Here is an 18,124-nt window from a genome sequence, read left to right on the forward strand (position 1 = left end):
GTAGGTCGGTAGACGGGGTGTCAGGAGGAGTTGGCTTTGTTATCAGGGACCACCTCGGCAGTTTGATAGCAGCCGGTGGCCGCCGTGCGCCGGGATTTACCGTAGTTGGTGCGGAGTTGCGGGCAGCCTGGGAGGGGATATCCTATGCGAGGCGGGTACTGCGTGCTGAGCACATCTGCCTTGAGGGAGACTCCTCTGTGGTGATAGAGTGGATTCGGGGAGTGGACAGACACGGAGATGATCATCCTCTCATCCGTGAGATTCGGAGATTGGCTCAGGAGTCGAGCTTCTTCCAGGCTTCACATGTTTTTCGGGAGGCGAACAGTGCAGCAGACTGGGTCGCCTCTTATGCCGCTCGGCACTCCGGAGAGGTCATTTGGACTTCGTTAGGGGATACTCCCTCTACGTTGTTCTCTTTACTTTCTTTTGATTTGGTTGGATGTACTCAACTTAGAGTTATATGAATTGCCGTTTTCACCAAAAAAAAAAAAAAAAAAAAAATCACTTACCAGAGAGGAACCGATGGAGACCCTTGGATGCCTAATTCAGACAGCTTTCAAAAACAACGAAGGTGTTATGAAAGTGGCAGAATAATATCATAATAGGATCGAAAGAGTACTTAGAGAATTTGGAGAACTTAGAAAACTTATCTAGAGGGTTCCTCAAGTGTAGTTTATATAGACGAGAGCTAGCGCTAGTTGCCGAGTACATCGAGAACATGCGCTAGCTATTTTGGTAATAGATTGTGCGTCTCATCTGAGGATCATGCCCACGCATCTTATCCATACAGATCGTTGCACATCGCATAATTAAAAAAACTATTTACAATCATGATCGAGCTGTTACCAGCTAGAGGGAGAGAGTTTGAAATTTAAAGGACTCTCCATGTCCGCCTCTATTGGTCGAGCTTCTATTTATTGGTCCGCTATGTCTGCTGTGGCCAATTCCGAGGTGTAGTATCCATGGGTATCGGCCCATAATAATGACTTCTATACATCTCGTATTATGATTGGCTTCTTGTGAACACGTAGCTTGGCGCGAATCAAGAACTTCCATAAAATAAGATCCTTCGGGAAATCTTGAAGCACAGGTGTTCGTTTGTATCGTGCTAGTACTCAGATTCAGAAGTCGGCAAGTATTTCCTTTCAAAAAAAAAGAAGTCGGTAAGTATTTTCAATCCGAACCAAACCCCACATCACAATTCCATATATGCCCCCTACACGTACATCAAAACCGCTCCTTTTTTTCAAGGACCTTACCCGTTCTTCTACCCCTCCCCTTCCGGCGATGCCATCCTCTGTTTCGAACCACTATGCCTCCCTCCTAAAGCTCTGCTCCCAACCCAACAACCAATCCCACCTCAAGAAGCTCCATTGCGTCATCCTCAGAGCCCTAAACCCCATAGACACCTTCCTCTATAACACCCTCATCACCTCCTACTCCAATGCCGCCCTCCCTGCCCAGGCCCGCCGCGTGTTCGACCAAATCCCCCACCCAAACCTCTTCTCCTGGAATGCTGTCCTCTCGGCCTACTCCAAGTCCGGATGCCTCTATGATATGGAGCAGATGTTCGACTCGATGCCCGAGAGGGACTGCGTCTCATGGAATTCCCTCGTATCGGGATTCGCGGGCCACGGCTCCGCAAAAAAAGCGTTTGAGGCCTACCGAGCTATGTTAAGAGAGGGACAAGCGGCACCGAACCGCATCACGTTTTCGACAATGCTGATTCTTGCATCGGCTCGGTCATCCGCTGACTTGGGTCGGCAAGTCCATTGTCAAATCATAAAGTATGGATTTGAACGCTATGTCTTTGTGGGTAGTCCTTTGGTTGACATGTATTCTAAAGTAGGGCTCCTTGGCGAAGCAAGACATGTTTTTGAGAGGATGGAGGAGAAGAATTTGGTAGTGTATAACACCATGATCACGGGGTTGCTTCGGTGTGGCATGGTTGAGGACTCAAAGCAATTGTTTGGAGAGATGTCTGAAAGAGACTCCATTTCATGGACCACAATGGTCACCGGTCTAACCCAGAATGGGCTGGAATTGGAAGCCCTTAGTTTTTTCAGAGATATGAGAGCACAGGGTGTAGGTATTGATCAATATACTTTTGGAAGTGTTCTGACTGCGTGTGGTGGTCTTTCGGCTCTGGAACAGGGGAAGCAGGTTCATGCCTATATAATTAGGACATATTATGACAACAACGTCTTTGTAGGGAGTGCTCTTGTAGATATGTATTCAAAGTGCAGGAGCATAAGGTTGGCAGAAGTAGTTTTTAGGAGAATGGCATTCAAAAACATTGTGTCATGGACTGCAATGCTTGTGGGTTATGGCCAGAATGGATGTAGTGAGCAAGCCATGAAGATTTTCTGTGAAATGCAAAGGAATGGTATCGAGCCAGATGATTTTACCCTTGGTAGTGTGATCAGCTCTTGCGCCAATCTAGCTAGCTTGGAAGAGGGTGCGCAGTTTCACTGTCGAGCACTAGTCTCAGGGTTGATCTCATTTATTACTGTGTCTAATGCGATTGTTACCTTATATGGAAAGTGTGGAAGCACTGAAGACTCGCACCGGCTGTTCAAGGAGATGCAGATTAGGGACCAGGTCTCATGGACTGCATTAGTTTCGGGCTATTCTCAGTTTGGAAAGGCAAAAGAGACGATAGAATTGTTTGAAAAAATGTTGATTGAGGGAGTGAAGCCTGATGGCATTACATTCATTGGTGTTTTATCTGCTTGTAGTCGAGCAGGGCTTGTGGAGAAAGGATATAGCTACTTCAATTCTATGGTGGAAGAACATAGAATAACTCCCATAGCTGATCATTACACTTGTATGATTGATCTACTTAGCAGAGCAGGAAGGTTGAAAGAGACTGAGGATTTTATTAAGCAGATGCCTTGTCTCCCTGATGCAATTGGGTGGGCGACACTGCTGAGCTCATGCAGGGTCCATGGCAACATGGAACTTGGGAAATGGGCAGCAGAAAATCTATTGGAACTTGATCCACAGAACCCTGCAAGCTATGTATTGCTATCAAATATGTATGCGGCGAGAGGAAAATGGGATGAAGTTGCTCGGTTAAGGAGGGGAATGAGAGATAGAAGAGTGAGGAAGGAGCCTGGTTGCAGTTGGATCAAGCACAAGAATAAGGTGCACATTTTTTCAGCTGACGACCAGTCCCACCCCTACTCGGAAAGAATATACGCTGAGCTAGAGAAGCTCCATTTGAAGATGGTTGAGGAAGGATACAAACCTGATATGAGTTCTGTTTTGCATGATGTAGGGGAGGCTGAGAAGATGAATATGCTTAACCATCATAGCGAGAAGCTTGCCATTGCTTTTGGTTTGATTTTTATACCTCAAGAATTGCCGATAAGAGTAGTTAAAAACCTCCGTGTTTGTGGAGATTGCCACAATGCAACCAAGTTCATTTCTAAGATAGTTGACCGTGAAATTCTTGTGAGAGATGCTGTTCGATTCCACAAGTTTAGTAATGGAGTGTGCTCTTGTGGAGATTTCTGGTGATGAAATAATTTTCAACCCAGACAAACCCAAAGAATCGCATCAAGGAGGATTTATCAATCTGTTCCAAGATTGTCAGATACAATTCATGCAACAAACTAGAAAGTTCAGAAACCTGTGCAGACAGTATTGTTCAAGTTGGAAGTAAATTTCCAACAATTTATACATGAAAAGATTAGGCACATTCATCAGTAAATGACTGAGCTAATCATTCATCAGTTGCTTCAAGCAACTGATTTATTTAACCTTGTCATAATATTTGGATGACAAAATAAACATTTTTGAAGAGAGGAAAATTTTAATCTATAAGTACAGCAGAAGCATACCATTGCAAAATGATATGGAATATATAAAACAAACATCAGCACATATTTATAGCAATGGTTGTTTGAATTATGCAGAAGAATTTTGATGAAAAAGTTTCTATTACTTCATGGATAAAGTGTTCTTTTATTTTATAGGATTGGGAATTGATAGTTTCTGGCACAGATTGAAGCATATGTCAGCTAGAATCCATACCTGGGACCCAAAATATAGGACCTGTTTCTTGTGATCCCATTTGAGAAATGGAACAAGAGTTCGAAGGGGCTAATATTTCAGAAACCTCTATATACAGTATTGGAGATAATCTGAAGGTAGTCCAGATTTTGTTGGCTTCCGATGGCTCTGGTAGTAAAGATGATAATGAGACAGATATAATGATTCTGCAAACATGATTAGAGTTGTGGCGACTTCAGGGAATTTTACAACAGCACCTTGCTAGGGTTATCATGTGAACCAAGGAATAGGCCAATTTTGGGAGTCCAGCAAAACTACTTTGGTTTGTTTTGCTTTTTCTTCTTCTTCTTCTTTTTTTTCGCGGGGGGGGGTTGCAACAGTAGCGTCTAGTTGTATTGCATTTTTCATGGGCTTTCGCATGACACCTCAGCCAGTGTAATAGTTATATGTGATCTTCAATTACATATTATTTTATTAGTCTTTTTGATTCTTAATGCAACTATATGTTTGTTACTGTTATTTGACAAAAGCTTTCTGTATTATGTGCAAATGCAAGCCATGTTTTACTTCTGCTTTATAGTGCAGATGCCTCTTCTACAGCCAATTCAGTGGCAAAGAGAGTGATCTTGAAATTGGTATGGCCTAGCAAATATAGCTGCCTGGGTTATGCTAGGACATGTATGTTTTGCAACACAAAGTTGAACTTCAAGCATGACAGGTATTGGCTGAACTTGAATGGTTTTAATCTGTTTGGCCACTTTCCGTGGTTACCTTTCAGTTTAGATTCAGCTTATGGCAGATAGAGAGTCGTCTCAAACCTATCTAATTCCATTTTGTTTGATTGTGCTCTATTTTGGTTTATATATCTTTAAAGCTTACATGTTTATTTAGGATGAGGACTTAAACCAATAATGTTTTCATTATGGTTCGCCGTACTGACCCAAATTGGGTGGTATGGGACGTACCGTGCCATACCAATTTGATACCGATATCTGAAACAGGAGGTGTACTGAGACTCAGTATGCTGGGAAAATTTTGTACCGTACCATACCGACACAGTACTAGTGTGATACCGGTACGGGGTCTGGTACCGAGGCGGCAAACTTTGGCATCCATTGTCTCTCATTATATGGCTCTGTATTTATCGAGAGAGAAGAAAAATAAAATAAAGAGCAAATAACAATAGGAAAACTCCATATATCTATAACAACTGAAGTTGTTCCACATAGTACAAACCCAATCTTATAATAAAAGAATGCGAATTCAATATATTTTTCCTAGCTTCAAGAAACTATAGACCTCTGTAAAAGAGTTCTAGTGACATAAGGCAAACAATTCCTCAAATGAATGCCCAAATCTTGACAAGCGGTTCATACCCTACATGGGTTTCTCTATAGCGACTCGCCTTGACTTGGCAGCTCCCTCTGCACAAAGTAAAAGCACTGTTAAATTTCCAAATTATAAGCAAATGAAACAAGCAACTCAAAATATGCTCTCATAAGTTATTGAAGCAAGAAGCTCATATGGAGTAAGGAACGTTAAAATATTGAGCTGAAAGTGTAAATTACTGAAACCATTAATTTCCTTCTTCAATCCACCTGGTTCTGTTTCATTGCTAAGTAAGTGAGAGAGAAGAAGAAAGACAAAATTTTTCTTATCCATTGTTTGCAAAGAAAAGGAAATTTGAGAGAAAGAAAGAGGTAACATTTAGGCGCCAAAATTATCTGTTTAACCTAAAGTTTTTCTTCTCCAGTGAGTTATTGACTTAGAGAGAATAGCAAAAGGGGTAGTAGATAAGAATAACTTAGAACAACATTCAATCCGCATTCTCTATAGCTTTATTCTGCAATTTGCTTTCCCAAACATTATAAGATTCCTGTTTTTGTTTCTTTTCTTATCTTCCATTGACTTACTTTTCTCTTCTTTTATTTTCTTAGCATACAATGCCTTAAACGAACTCATGATCTTGCAAACCCCTCGTTAGAGGGAAACGTAGAAAGGGAAGGGGTGTAGCTTTCCATTTTTTCAGTGATCAGTGCTAATCCTAGAACTTACCAAACAAATAGAAACCACAAGTTATACATCTTCCAAATCAAACTAATTTTTTGCAGTGTTCTCACCTCCAAACACTATGGATGCATGATCTAAATTGCAAACTGATTTATGTTAATCACAGTATTCAATATTTATTACATTCATATTAAATCAGCATGCAAATCTGTTATGGAGCAACAAGATTTTATAGGTAATGAATTACCAAACAATTCTAAAGTGGTATTTTAACTACAAGTTGGTAAATTTACTTCAACAAAATAAATATCATTTGTGACAAAAATACCTGCAACCGGCTGCATACATCGATGACTTCAGCAGTAGGTGCCCAATCCCCAAAATTCCTTTCAATGAACTGGTAGGCAATGCCAGTTTTACCACTGCCAATGATAAACAGTCCACCCATGATTTCACCTTCCCCTTTGTAGTTTTTTTGGAATCCTGTGGCCTTTGCACGCTTGTAATTTGCAATAGCACGAGGGTTGAAAAGAAACCCTGTTATAAACTTGTTTTTAAGAAGCTTTCCTCCTCCAAGAGCTTTAAAGAAATCCATGGATCGGTCAAGAATCACAGCCCCACCCCAATATCGAGGCCAAAAATCGCTAATCTGGAATCATCAAAACAAACAATTCACTTGTGTCCATATTAACAAGGTTGGGATATGGAAATGTTTTGCTCAGGCAAAATTTTGGATATATTTGTTGGAGGTATGTCAGAGATTAAAAATTGAAACAACTGCGATATACTTTTGAAAAAATCCATCAAAAACAGCACAATGAATAGGAGCAGTTCAAAAAGTTTAAGAATTATTCATGGAATATCCAAAGAAAACATAAATTATTCACAGAACTACAATAGGCATATTTTTTTTTATCGATTATTCTCTGAAAGTCCTACTTTTTGCTGAAAACTTGAGAATTATTTGCTGGTTTCCAATAAATCACTTTTTTTAAGTACCTGGATTGATCTCAAGAGAAGGTATATAGCAAGAGCTCAAACTAAATGATCATAAACATTACCTCAGATTCTATTTGCTCATGTAGAACAGCTACCAGCTGACATCCCATGGCATCAAATATTGGTTTTCTTGAATAGAGCTGATGAGCCTCAGCTCTGCACATAACACACCTGCACATGTAAGCATAAGCATAAGCAACTAATTATGCAATGCTGGAAAAATAGAAAGTTCAGATTGAATGGGTGAAATCAATAATGATCATTACCCAGGGCGTCGAACACAAAGTAAAATAGTTGGTTTCTGCTTCCATAGCTCTGAAGCTTTCATAGGTGGAGCCTTTGTAGTCACCAAACGCGCCATGCCACCTTTATACTCAGGGGTAAGCTTCTGAACTGAGATGTTTTCTATGGAGGAGTATGGAGCAACTTGTTCCACTATTGGAGGAGGTTGGATCCAACCACATAGCCTTGGCTCAGCAGGTTCCGCAGCAACTATACCCTTAAAGACATATCCTTCACTGATTTTCAAGCCTGCTGCCGATTGCTCGACAGACCTTTCCTGATATGAGCTTACCTTTAAGGGGGTCTTGACATGTTGCAACTTCTCTGTAGTTTTAGAAGGTTCATCCCCTTGACTACTGCTGATAGAAGACATGCTTCTTTCCCTGGCAGGAAGAACATATGAGGGTGGCATGGAGACCCTGCAAGCACTGGCTCGATCGATGAAACGTGCAACATGGCCTCTCTTCATGCCAAACTGCGACGAAAGCTCCAAAGTGCTTGTACTTAGAAGCTCAGCTAGAGACTTCTTGGAGGATTCTAGCCTATCAGCATATTCCATCAAGGATCGGTCGTGCAGATATGACCTGAGCTCCAACGCATCCTGAAGAAATGCAATACGAAGTTCATCCATCCATCATTGAGATCGGACTTCAGTGCAAACATCAGTGAGGTAAAGTATATGCAGTTCAACGAACGATTCATCTGAGAAGAAGTATTTGAATATGGCAAAAAAAATTCCATCAAGAATGCCAATATCTTCAATCATTCAACTGGAATACTAGCAACTGTGTTATTTGATTCAGATAAATATTCCTTTTTAAGATCTTGAAATAAGGAGGAAGAATTAAATATGGAAGTTGACCTTTATGTTGTTTTTTTCTCTCTTAAGATGCCAAACATCAAGACGGAAGCAAGCAAGTTCATAAAATGCCCAAAACAGCTACCATGCTTCTTTCAACAACAAACAAGAAGAAGAATTTCATCATTTTATTACCCAGTAGTAACAGTGGGGGGAAAAAAAGTTCAGGAATATTTGTATCTTAAAATAAAAGCCTGAAAACTAATCAAGGAAGACAGATATCAGACAGAAGAACGAAAGGGAGAAAGCTTCGACCTAACCAAACTTATTAGGAGGATCAAGTGATTTCCTGAAATTTAATACAACATAAACACAATCAAGTAATTAACTGTTTCTTTTTTTTATTTATTTATTTGGAGGAACAAGCAGCCAACCATTTCATTCAAGGAAGGCAATCAGAACAATTTCACATAACTCAACATACATCAATGCAAAAGAGAAAGATACCATATGGGGTGTAATAGTCTTTGTTCGAAGAATCAATTAAATTGAGTGCGCATGAATATAATTCGGAGCAAGAAAGCAAAACCTTCTGCTGCTGCGTCAATTTAATCCAATCCATGTCTTCAGAATTCATCATTTTTATTGTAGGTACATCATCCCAGCCACCTGCCACAAGCTTTGGGATGAGGCCTTTCAGAGCCCCTTCGCCTAGGAACTCCTCGATCGAGAAAGATGCCATGGTTTTCCCCTCAGGCACGCACAGGACCAGAGTTGATGCTCGAGGAGACAACGGTTGAGCTTCGTTGGACTGCAGAAGATAAAGCTGCTAATAAATAAACTGTAATCAAAGCGTCGACGTGGTCAACAATGTTAACAAGTTGAATGCTTCCAAGGTTGCTGCTACAAGAAACGTTCAAACCCGGCTATATGAAATAAAATATCGAGATGATGACCAAAGTCGATGGCCTTTCAAAGCTGAACACGTGGGAAGAGAGCTCAAAAATCCAGCAGCAAAAATGACAGCTTAAGAATTCAGCCTTACACAGAGAAACAAGGTCAGAAAAATCAGAAACAGATAATATCAAATAAAACATTCAAGTAAAAGTATGGTCTGAGAAACCTAGATATCTTTATTGGATTTTGTGGGTGAAACAGAATCCATAGCTGGAGTAGGATTAGAGAAAGAAGACAAAAGCTAGAAAACAAAAACGTTTTTGGTATCCGAAAACAAGCTTCTAAAAATAATGCCACAAAAAAAAACTTTTTATGCGGTATACAAGAAATGATTCAGACGGTGATTAATCTTTGGTATCATGACCAGAAGCAAACGGCCAACAACTTTTTATTCCAAAGTAGCAGCAATGGTTCGGTTGGCGATAAACTTTGGAAATAGAAATGTAGCCACATTGACCAGCACCTGCTGCTTCAAAATATCTGTGGGCTTGAAAGGTTTGTTTCTTTCTGAGGTACTCATATTTATTTGGAGGTGAATAATGTTGCTGATTGAATTGCCTCCTATACTGTGTATTATTCAGAAGAGTTTTTCTGAAAGAGTTCGAGATATTGCAGGCTTGTGGGAAAGTTTGTTTCTTTCCGGAGATTCATATTTATTGGGAGACGAACAGTGCTGCTGACTGGGTTGTCTCCTATGCTTTGCATGATTCAAGTAAGTTTTTCTGAAAGAGTTCGAGATATCTGCGGGCTTGTGAAAATATTTGTTTCTTTTCGAAGCACTAATATTTATTGGGAGGCGAACAGTGCAGTTGACTGGGTTGCCTCCTATGTTGTGCATTATGTGGAAGAGTTTTTCTGGGAGAGTTTGAGTTTGTTCTTCTTTTCTTTGTCTTCTATTTTTTAATTTTTTTAGGTGTATTCATGCGCGTGGTAAACGATCATTAGATTGAATTAGTATGATAATTAAAAGGCGTGTCCTTTTTATAAAAAATAAAAAAAAAGGAGCGGGTCCTAATCGCCTTTGTCCGGGACTTCGTCATGGGCGTGGCTACCTTTTTTTTTTTTTTTTTTTTTAAGCTGGACTAAAAATATTGGGATCCTCCGTGGCCAGGAGCCTCTCGCATACGCTGTGCCCGCGCAGCAACCAACCCTAACCAATCACCGCGGGAGTAGAGTGATCTGCCTCCATGACGCAGGTAAAAAACATAGGCAGGATAGTCTCTGAGTGAAAATAAAAAATAGGGAGATGACAACTATAAATGCAGCAACATCCACTGCAAAAATTAATAGGTAACATCATCATTTATTTTCTCATAAAAATTATAAATAATTTGAGTAAATTATAAAAATCATGAATTGCTGAATTAACTTTGAATAATTTTTGATTGCTCATGCGGAAAAATTATGAATATATTAGGAGAATAGGAATTGAAAGATATAATTTTCAGTGTGCATCTGTATGATATAATTTTCAGTGTGCATCTGTATTCTTGAGCAAAAACAACACTTCTCAAAACAATTGTCATATCTATCGTAATAACACCGAGCCACTAATATGCTATCATATTTTTAATATTGCATGAATCATTATGAACGTACATGCCACATTGAAATTGTGAAGACTCGAATTGGGCCCGTTCTAGGGCCCAACAGACTGAAGTCGGCAAGGGGTGCCGACTTCAGCTGGGTCATCGTGGGGGTGACCACGATGACCACGCCGGCCGAACGGCCAGCGGGATCTTCGCACCACCCCCCCCTCTTCCCTCTTCCCCTCTCTCCCTCTCTCCCTCTCTCTCTCTCCCTCTTTCTCTTCTCTGAGAGCCCATCCCTCAAAGAAACTCATCTTTTCCTCTTTCCCCTTCCTTGAGAGCCGCTGCCGCTGCCGTTGCCGGAGCCCGTCACTGCCGGAGCCGCCATCGCCGCCGGGGAACCACTGTCGACGACCGGAGGTGAGCAAGATAACATAGTTACTATTATTTTTGGATTTGAGGGGAGAGAAGTGAGGGGAGATTATTTGGTTTCAATTCCCCTGTTTCGGGGAAGTTTATTTTTTTGTGTGGGATTCGGCCGGCCGACGGTGGCCGGCCGGGGTCAATCCGGCCGAAACGAGTTCGGCCGGAGGTGGGCGAACGGGGGGCCGGGCTTCCCAGCCCCGGTCCCTCTCTTTCCTTCCTTTCTTCCTCTCCTTCTTCTCGTCCGGCGCCGCTTGTGACAGTGGCGTGGCCGACGGCGGCTGGCCGAGCGCCGCCGCCGAGGGCCACGGTCGACCGCCGAGGGCCGACCGGAACCACCGGCCACCCCCCCCTTCTTCCTTTCCCTCCTCTTCTTCTTCTTCTTCTTCTTCTTCTTCTCTTCCTTCTTCTTCTCTTTCTTTTTCTTCTTTATTCGGTCTGGGTTTTCCTTGCTTTGAAATCCGTGCCTTAAGGGTGAACCAGACTTTGAACTGGGTTTAAATTGTGAACCGGTTCCACCTATTCCATGAATGGGTTTTGTTATGGTCTGATCAGACCTGGTTTGGGTTGGGCTAGGGACCTGCTTTTGGGCTGAGTTGGGCCTGATTGGATCTGTGGGCTGGTTGGGTTGGGCCCGAAATCTGATCTGGACCTGTTATCCGGTTTGGTTCAATTGGGCCTAATCTGTTTTGGGCCACAATTGACTTGGGTTTAAGGAATTCTGATTTTAGGGTCTATGTTTGATCTTAGGGGCCCATTCTTGGATTTATGAACTTAGGAGTTTAAGGGGTTGAAATTAGTTTAAATTATGTTTCTTAATTAATTAAATAATTAATATTTATGTTTAATCAGGAGTTCGTGATATCTGTGGCAGGGATTTTTAAGCGAGCCAGGTAGGTGACCTATTGCTTTAAAGTAGAATTTTAACATGTATATTGCATATGTTGATGTTATGATTTATTATTGGCATTATATGTTAGAATTAGAATTTAGCATTTAATTTCATAAACTATTAAATTATTATGGGCATTATGTGTTAGAATTAGAAATTAATATTTAAATTCATAAACTGTTATGTACTGTACTATTGGGAGTTTGTTCATGACTTGAATTGGAAAGTTGATTTGTTGATTTTTAAAATCCGCGTAACTATAGTCTAGGCCCCGCCAATGGGATGATATGTTGGCCCTGTCGACTTGTACTGAGGAACTAGTTTCGACACCGCGACCACCGGTGATAGAATAGTGGCGGCACAGGGGTGCATTTTGCTCTTCGGAGCGGCTCGGGGGAGCGTGAGTTTGGCACCAGGGGGTGCGGCACAGTGGTGCGTTGGCTCAGTGGAGCGGCTCTTCGGAGAGTTGTATTGGCATTTCGGTGTAACCATGCCACTAGGTGATGTGGCCGTAGTCATGCGGTTGAGTTATTTTGAGTCTCGAATTGGGTTTACGGGTTATCGTGTGGATTTTTGGATTTATGAGTTTTAGTTATTTTTCATATGTATCATGACATGTTATATGATGACTTTACTGCATGATGTTGCCTACTGAGCTGTTAGCTCACTCCTACTATTTACATTTTTGCAGGTGATGATATATGATTATGGGGATTACGGGATGGAGTGATCATGATGTAGTTAGCTAATAGATATTGACTTTTTCTTTTGACTTATGTATATATGGACATTTGATATGAAAACTGGAAATTATCTTTAATTAGTTATTGATGGTTGATTAGATTTATCTGCCTTGCGTGCCTGCGGGGTCCGCCCTGCAGGTGCGCGGCGTCTGCTCGCGCCCCGGGCCCCGGGTTCGGGGCGTGACAGATTTATTGGTATCAGAGCATAGGTTAAAGATCACTATGGACATTATAACAGAATCATAATAAATATAATAATAAATAATAATAATTAAAAAAAAACTTAGGAATATAGGGACACATGTGAAGAAATTGGAGTGGGGTAGAAAATCTTGTGGGTGGGTGGATCTAACACTAATGATGTGTTATTCGGAAAAAAAAAAACTTAGGAATATAGGGACACATGTGAAGAAATGAGAGTGGGGTAGAAAATCTTGTGGGTGGGTGGATCTAACACTAATGATGTATTATTCGGAAAAAAAAAAAAACTTAGAAATATAGGGACACATGTGAAGAAATGAGAGTGGGGTAGAAAATCTTGTGGGTGGGTGGATCTAACACTAGTGATGTGTTATTCGAAAAAAAAAAAAACTTAGGAATATAGGGACACATGTGAAGAAATGAGAGTGGGGTAGAAAATCTTGTGGGTGGGTGGATCTAACACTAATGATGTGTTATTCGGAAAAAAAAACTTAGGAATATAGGGACACATGTGAAGAAATGATAGTGGGGTAGAAAATCTTACAGTGGATGGATCTAACCCTGATGTTGTGTTATTTGTGTATGTATCAGCATGCCGCCCCGCCGTGCACGTGTGGCACCTCGCCGCCTGATCGAGACTATCGGGAGTGATCCAACCACTTTTCATCCGACTGAGAGAGTCCAGAAGGACGAGACTGATCAGACAGTACTGGAGCTGATCAGAGAGGTTGTTGGGTTAGTTCGGCAGCAGAGGGGACCACAGCAGCTACTTCCCTCTAGTAGTTCTTCAGATCAGGGGAGGAGTATAGCAGAGTTTAGGAAGTTGGCTCCTCCGGCCTTCAAGGGAACTACCGATCCCCAAGAGGCCGAATGTTCGATAGATGAGATGGAGAAGGCCTTCAGGGCCATGGGTTGTACTGAGGAGGAAAAGATCAGATTTGCCACCTATATGCTTCAGGATCAGGCTCATCATTGGTGGGAGTCTGTAGAGAGGACCATGATGCAGGATGCAGGATCTGTGACCTGGCCGGGATTCCGCATGGCCTTCTACTCCAAGTATTTCCCTTCCAGTCGTATCAGGGAGCTGGAGAGGGAGTTTCTGAGCCTCTCTCAGGGGAGTATGACTGTGGAGGACTATGAGGCTGAGTTCGATCGGTTGTTCCGTTTTGCACCATCTCTTGTCCAAGACCCTAAATCTAGGATGAGTAGATTTGAGGAAGGACTGAGGCCTCGCCTGCGTCAGGGTTTAGCTGCTGTTCACTCGACTGATTATGATGACCTAGTTGACAGAGCTAAAAATATGGAGATCATCTGGAAGGAGACACAGGATGCTCAGAAAGGGAAGTCAAAGAGGACCAGGGACTTTGATTCTGACGGTGAGCGGCATCTGCGCCGACCTATGCAGTTCCGTCCAGGAGCAGGGCAGCGAGTTCCATATGGAAGGACTGCACCGGATCGCAGGGGGATATCAGGAGTGTGCTTCAGGTGTGGCCAGACTGGACATAGAGCTGTTGAGTGTCTTCAGACACGGCCTGGTATTGGAGCATGTTTCAGGTGTGGTCAGCAGGGCCACCGGATTGCTGAGTGCCCTCAGACTCAGACTATTTCTGGAGTTTGTTTCGGGTGTGGTCAGCCGGGTCACAGGATTTCCAGTTGTCCTCGTACTAGACCTGCGCAGAGGCCACCGAGTTCTGTAGCTCCTCAACGACAGACTTCCTTCACTCCAGTACAAGCTACCCAGTCAGCTGTTCCCAGGCAGCAAAGGGGAGGAGGATCTCGTACCCAGGGACGAGTTTATGCACTGACTCAGCAGGATGCTCAGGCATCCAACACTGTAGTGACAGGTACACTGTTGGTATTTTCCACTTATGCTTATGTGTTATTTGATTCTGGTGCTACGCATTTTTTTATCTCATCTTCATATGTGCATAAGTGCGATTTACACTACTCTTCCTTAGAGAGAAAACTATGCATTAGTACTCCAGCTGGGGGTACGATGACAGTTAGTCAGATCTGCATTTCCTGTCCAGTACTAGTTGAGGGTAGAGATTTGAGAGCTAATTTGATTGTTATGAATCTGCATGACTTTGATGTAATCTTGGGTACGGATTGGTTGGTTGCATACCACGCTACCATAGACTGTTTTCTGAAGAGGGTGACCTTTCGGATCCCGGGTATTAATGAGTTCAGTTTTATGGGTGATGACTGGGGTGTCTCTTCTCAGGTAGTGTCTGCTATGCAGGGCATAAGATCTCTTAGAAAGGAGTTTCCCATCTTTATGGCCGCAATTGCAGATTCTGGACAGTCTGAACAGAGAATTGAGGATATACCAGTAGTCAGTACCCTGATGTCTTTCCTGACGATCTGCCTGGCTTACCTCCTGATAGAGATGTCGAGTTTGCTATTGATATAATCCCTGGTACTGTACCTTTGTCTAAAGCTCCTTATAGAATGGCCCCTGCTGAACTAAAGGAGCTGAAGGACCAATTACAGGAGCTATTGGATCTGGGTTTCATTCGACCTAGTGTCTCTCCTTGGGGTGCCCCAGTATTATTTGTAAGGAAGAAAGATGGCAGTATGAGACTGTGTATTGATTACCGGGAAATCAATAAAGTGACTATTAAGAATAGGTACCCTCTACCCCGAATCGATGATTTATTTGACCAGCTTTAGGGTGCTCAAGTATTTTCCAAGATTGATCTTCGATCTGGATATCATCAGCTGAGGATAAAGGAGTCTGACATAGCCAAGACTGCCTTCCGTACCAGATATGGACACTATGAGTTTCTTGTGATGCCTTTTGGTTTGACTAATGCACCAGCAGCATTTATGGACCTGATGAACAGAGTGTTTAAGCCTTTTCTGGATAAATTTGTGATAGTATTTATTGATGATATTCTGATATATTCAAGGAGTCAGGCAGAGCATGAGCATCACTTGAAGATTGTTTTGGAGACTCTGAGGCAGAATCAGTTGTATGGTAAACTAAAGAAATGTGAATTTTGGTTGGACAGGGTGATGTTTTTGGGGCATGTTATCTCTAAGGAAGGAATTATGGTTGACCCAAAGAAGATTGAAGCTGTGGTTGATTGGAGCAGACCGAGTAATGTGTCTGAGATTCGCAGCTTCCTTGGACTAGCCGGTTATTACAGAAGGTTTGTGGAGGGCTTCTCTAGTATTGCTGGACCCCTGACTCGACTCACTCGCAAAGGAGTGAAGTTTGAATGGTTGGATCAGTGTGAGAAAAACTTCAAGGAATTGAAACATCGTCTAGTATCAGCACCTATTCTGACCCTACCAGTTACCGGTATTGATTTTACCATTTACAGTGATGCTTCCAAGAAGGGTTTGGGTTGTGTGTTAATGCAAAATGGGAAGGTTATTGCTTATGCCTCCCGACAGCTTAAGCCCTATGAAGAGAATTATTCCACTCATGATCTTGAGCTTGCAGCTGTGGTTTTTGCCTTAAAGATCTGGAGACATTATCTTTATGGAGAGACTTGCCAGGTATTCACTGATCATAAAAGTTTGAAATATCTCTTCACTCAGAAGGAGCTGAACATGAGACAGAGAAGATGGCTGGAATTGCTGAAGGATTATGATTTATCTATACATTATCATCCTGGGAAGGCAAATGTGGTAGCAGATGCTCTAAGTAGAAAATCTTTAGGAAATGTTGCAGCCTTGATTACTACTCAAAGAAATATCCTGGAGGATCTGAGGAGGGCAGAAATAGAGGTATATCTGCAGGATGCTACCCTGAAGTTGGCAAACTTGCGAGTCCAGCCTACACTCATTGACAGAATTAAGGCAGCGCAAGTGGATGACTCTCGGCTCCAGAAGATCAAGAAAGATGTTGAGTCTGGATCTCAGCCTGATTTTCATATACATGAGGATGGCTCATTGAGGTTCATTGGCAGAGTTTGTGTTCCAGATGATCCTAGTCTGAAGAAGGAAATTATGGAGGAGGCTCACAGTACGGGATATACAGTGCATCCTGGTAGTACAAAAATGTATAGGGATCTGAAAGTTGTGTTCTGGTGGAATAATATGAAGAGAGAGATTGCCCAATTTGTATCTCAATGCTTAACTTGTCAGCAAGTTAAGATTGAGCATTAGAGACCAGCTGGTATGCTTCAGCCCCTGCCGATCCCAGAGTGGAAGTGGGAGCATATTACTATGGATTTTGTGTCAGGGTTACCTCGTACCCTCAGAGGTAATGATTCAGTCTGGGTGATTGTAGACAGATTGACCAAATCAGCACATTTCCTAGCATTTAAGACTGGGATGACACTAGAGAGATTTGCAGAGTTGTACATTGAGCAGATCGTGCGGCTGCATGGAGTTCCAGTATCTATAGTGTCTGACAGAGACTCCCGATTTGTGGCTCATTTTTGGGGCAGTTTGCACAAAGCTTTGGGAACCACTCTTAGCTTCAGTACAGCTTTTCATCCACAGACAGATGGGCAGTCCGAGAGGACCATTCAGATTCTAGAGGATATGCTGAGAGCCTGTTCTATTGATATGAGGGGTTCTTGGGATCATCATTTGTCGTTGGTAGAGTTTGCTTATAACAATAGCTACCAGGCAAGTATTCAGATGGCTCCTTATGAGGCATTGTATGGTAGGAAGTGTAGATCACCTATCTGTTGGGATGATGTGGGGGAGAGAAAAATTCTGGGTCCAGAGATTATTCAGCAGACAGTGGAGAAGGTTCAGCTGATCAGAGAGCGACTTCGGGCAGCTCAAAGCAGACAGAAGAGTTATGCTGATATTAGGAGGCGGGATCTGGAATTCCAAATCGGAGATCATGTTTTTCTCAGAGTGTCCCCTTCTAAAGGGGTAATGCGATTTGGAGTTCGGGGTAAGCTCAGCCCGAGATATGTGGGACCATTCGAGATTCTCGAGAGAGTTGGAGTTGTTGCTTATAAGCTGGCACTTCCACCTGCTTTATCGGGGGTTCATTCTGTTTTTCATGTCTCTATGTTGAGGAGGTATATTGCTGATCCCAGTCATGTGATTGAAGTGGCACCTTTGCAGCTCCGCGCAGATCTTTCTTATGTTGAGCAGCCTATCCGTATAGTGGATAGGAAGGACCAAGTTTTGAGGAGGCGCTCGATTCCTTATGTAAAGATGCAGTGGAGCAATCACAGTGAGAGAGAAGCTACTTGGGAGCTGGAGGAGGAGATGAGAGAGAAGTTTCCTGCCTTGTTCTCGGATTGAGGTATGTTTTAATTTCGAGGACGAAATTTTTTTTTAGTTGGTTAGAGTG

The 18,124-nt window shown here is 42.3% G+C and overlaps 2 protein-coding genes across 2 annotated transcripts; one reads left to right on the top strand and one right to left on the bottom strand.

The window, feature by feature from the left end:
• The first annotated feature begins 980 nt into the window (after positions 1-980).
• On the top strand, positions 981-4,762 carry LOC103712772 (putative pentatricopeptide repeat-containing protein At1g68930). Its single transcript, XM_008799393.4, has one exon. The coding sequence runs from the start codon at positions 1,210-1,212 to the stop codon at positions 3,520-3,522; it is 2,313 nt and encodes a 770-aa protein (XP_008797615.3). The 5' UTR covers positions 981-1,209; the 3' UTR covers positions 3,523-4,762.
• Positions 4,763-5,200: 438 nt separating this feature from the next.
• On the bottom strand, positions 5,201-9,114 carry LOC103712748. Its single transcript, XM_026806803.2, has 5 exons — positions 8,697-9,114; positions 7,293-7,909; positions 7,089-7,197; positions 6,356-6,676; positions 5,201-5,441 (listed from the first exon to the last, which is right to left on the bottom strand). The coding sequence occupies exons 1-5, from the start codon at positions 8,847-8,849 to the stop codon at positions 5,409-5,411; spliced, it is 1,233 nt and encodes a 410-aa protein (XP_026662604.2). The 5' UTR covers positions 8,850-9,114; the 3' UTR covers positions 5,201-5,408.
• Positions 9,115-18,124: the final 9,010 nt, after the last annotated feature.

This window comes from Phoenix dactylifera, chromosome 1, assembly GCF_009389715.1.
Source record: "Phoenix dactylifera cultivar Barhee BC4 chromosome 1, palm_55x_up_171113_PBpolish2nd_filt_p, whole genome shotgun sequence".
NCBI classification, from domain to species: Eukaryota; Viridiplantae; Streptophyta; class Magnoliopsida; order Arecales; family Arecaceae; genus Phoenix; species Phoenix dactylifera.

What these genes read in the sequence shown, in the direction of transcription:
- LOC103712772 (XM_008799393.4), top strand. Translation starts at nt 1,210, where the DNA reads ATGCCCCCTACACGTACATCAAAACCGCTCCTTTTTTTCAAGGACCTT.
- LOC103712748 (XM_026806803.2), bottom strand. Translation starts at nt 8,849, where the DNA reads ATGGCATCTTTCTCGATCGAGGAGTTCCTAGGCGAAGGGGCTCTGAAA. An exon ending in AATTGACGCAGCAGCAGAAG is followed by an intron (nt 7,910 to 8,696) that starts GTTTTGCTTTCT and finishes GCATTTCTTCAG; the next exon opens with GATGCGTTGGAGCTCAGGTC. An exon ending in ATGTATGCAGCCGGTTGCAG is followed by an intron (nt 5,442 to 6,355) that starts GTATTTTTGTCA and finishes TACTTTGTGCAG; the next exon opens with AGGGAGCTGCCAAGTCAAGG.